Source organism: Camelina sativa, chromosome 13, assembly GCF_000633955.1.
Source record: "Camelina sativa cultivar DH55 chromosome 13, Cs, whole genome shotgun sequence".
Lineage (NCBI taxonomy): Eukaryota > Viridiplantae > Streptophyta > Magnoliopsida > Brassicales > Brassicaceae > Camelina > Camelina sativa.
This window is the reverse complement of record NC_025697.1, coordinates 5849062-5849481: the sequence shown is the minus strand read 5'-3', so window position 1 is coordinate 5849481 and position 420 is coordinate 5849062. Positions and strand designations below refer to the sequence as shown.

The window sequence follows — 420 nt, the reverse complement described above, 5'->3', positions numbered from 1 at the left end:
TTTTTTTTTTTTTTTTTTTTTTTTTGTCACGGAACTGAGTTTTCAATACAGAAGTCCAATATATGACTGATGAGAGAGATATATGGTCCCAAGTTTTTTTTTGTTTGGCTCTTTAAAAGCTCTTTCTGACGTGTAATTTCACTAATGTATGTCACGTTCTCGAGGGGCCCTGACCTATCTTTTTTGTCATTGACTTACCTCTATTTTTTTTAAAAATTGTTTACTCCTGTTATGATCACTCTTCCTGTCTGGCCTATTTGGTTGATGGACCTTATATTAATTTCTTAGTGATTCGGTGATTCAGGTATGAGCAATACCATGTCTTCCATGGAGGAAACGAGGAAGAGCGAAAAGCTAATTACACTGACATGGTAGTAAATTCATCATATTACGTTTTTTTTTTTTTTTTTTTTTTTTTTA

General features: G+C 32.4%; 1 protein-coding gene across 1 annotated transcript in view; it reads left to right on the top strand.

Moving 5' to 3' along the window:
• LOC104735382 (cycloartenol-C-24-methyltransferase) overlaps positions 1 to 420 on the top strand; it is a 3949-nt gene that overhangs the window by 865 nt on the left and 2664 nt on the right. The window contains exon 3 of the mRNA XM_010455163.2: positions 305 to 371. Within this exon, the coding sequence (XP_010453465.1) occupies positions 305 to 371 (67 nt within the window). The remainder of the gene's footprint in view (positions 1 to 304; positions 372 to 420) is intronic.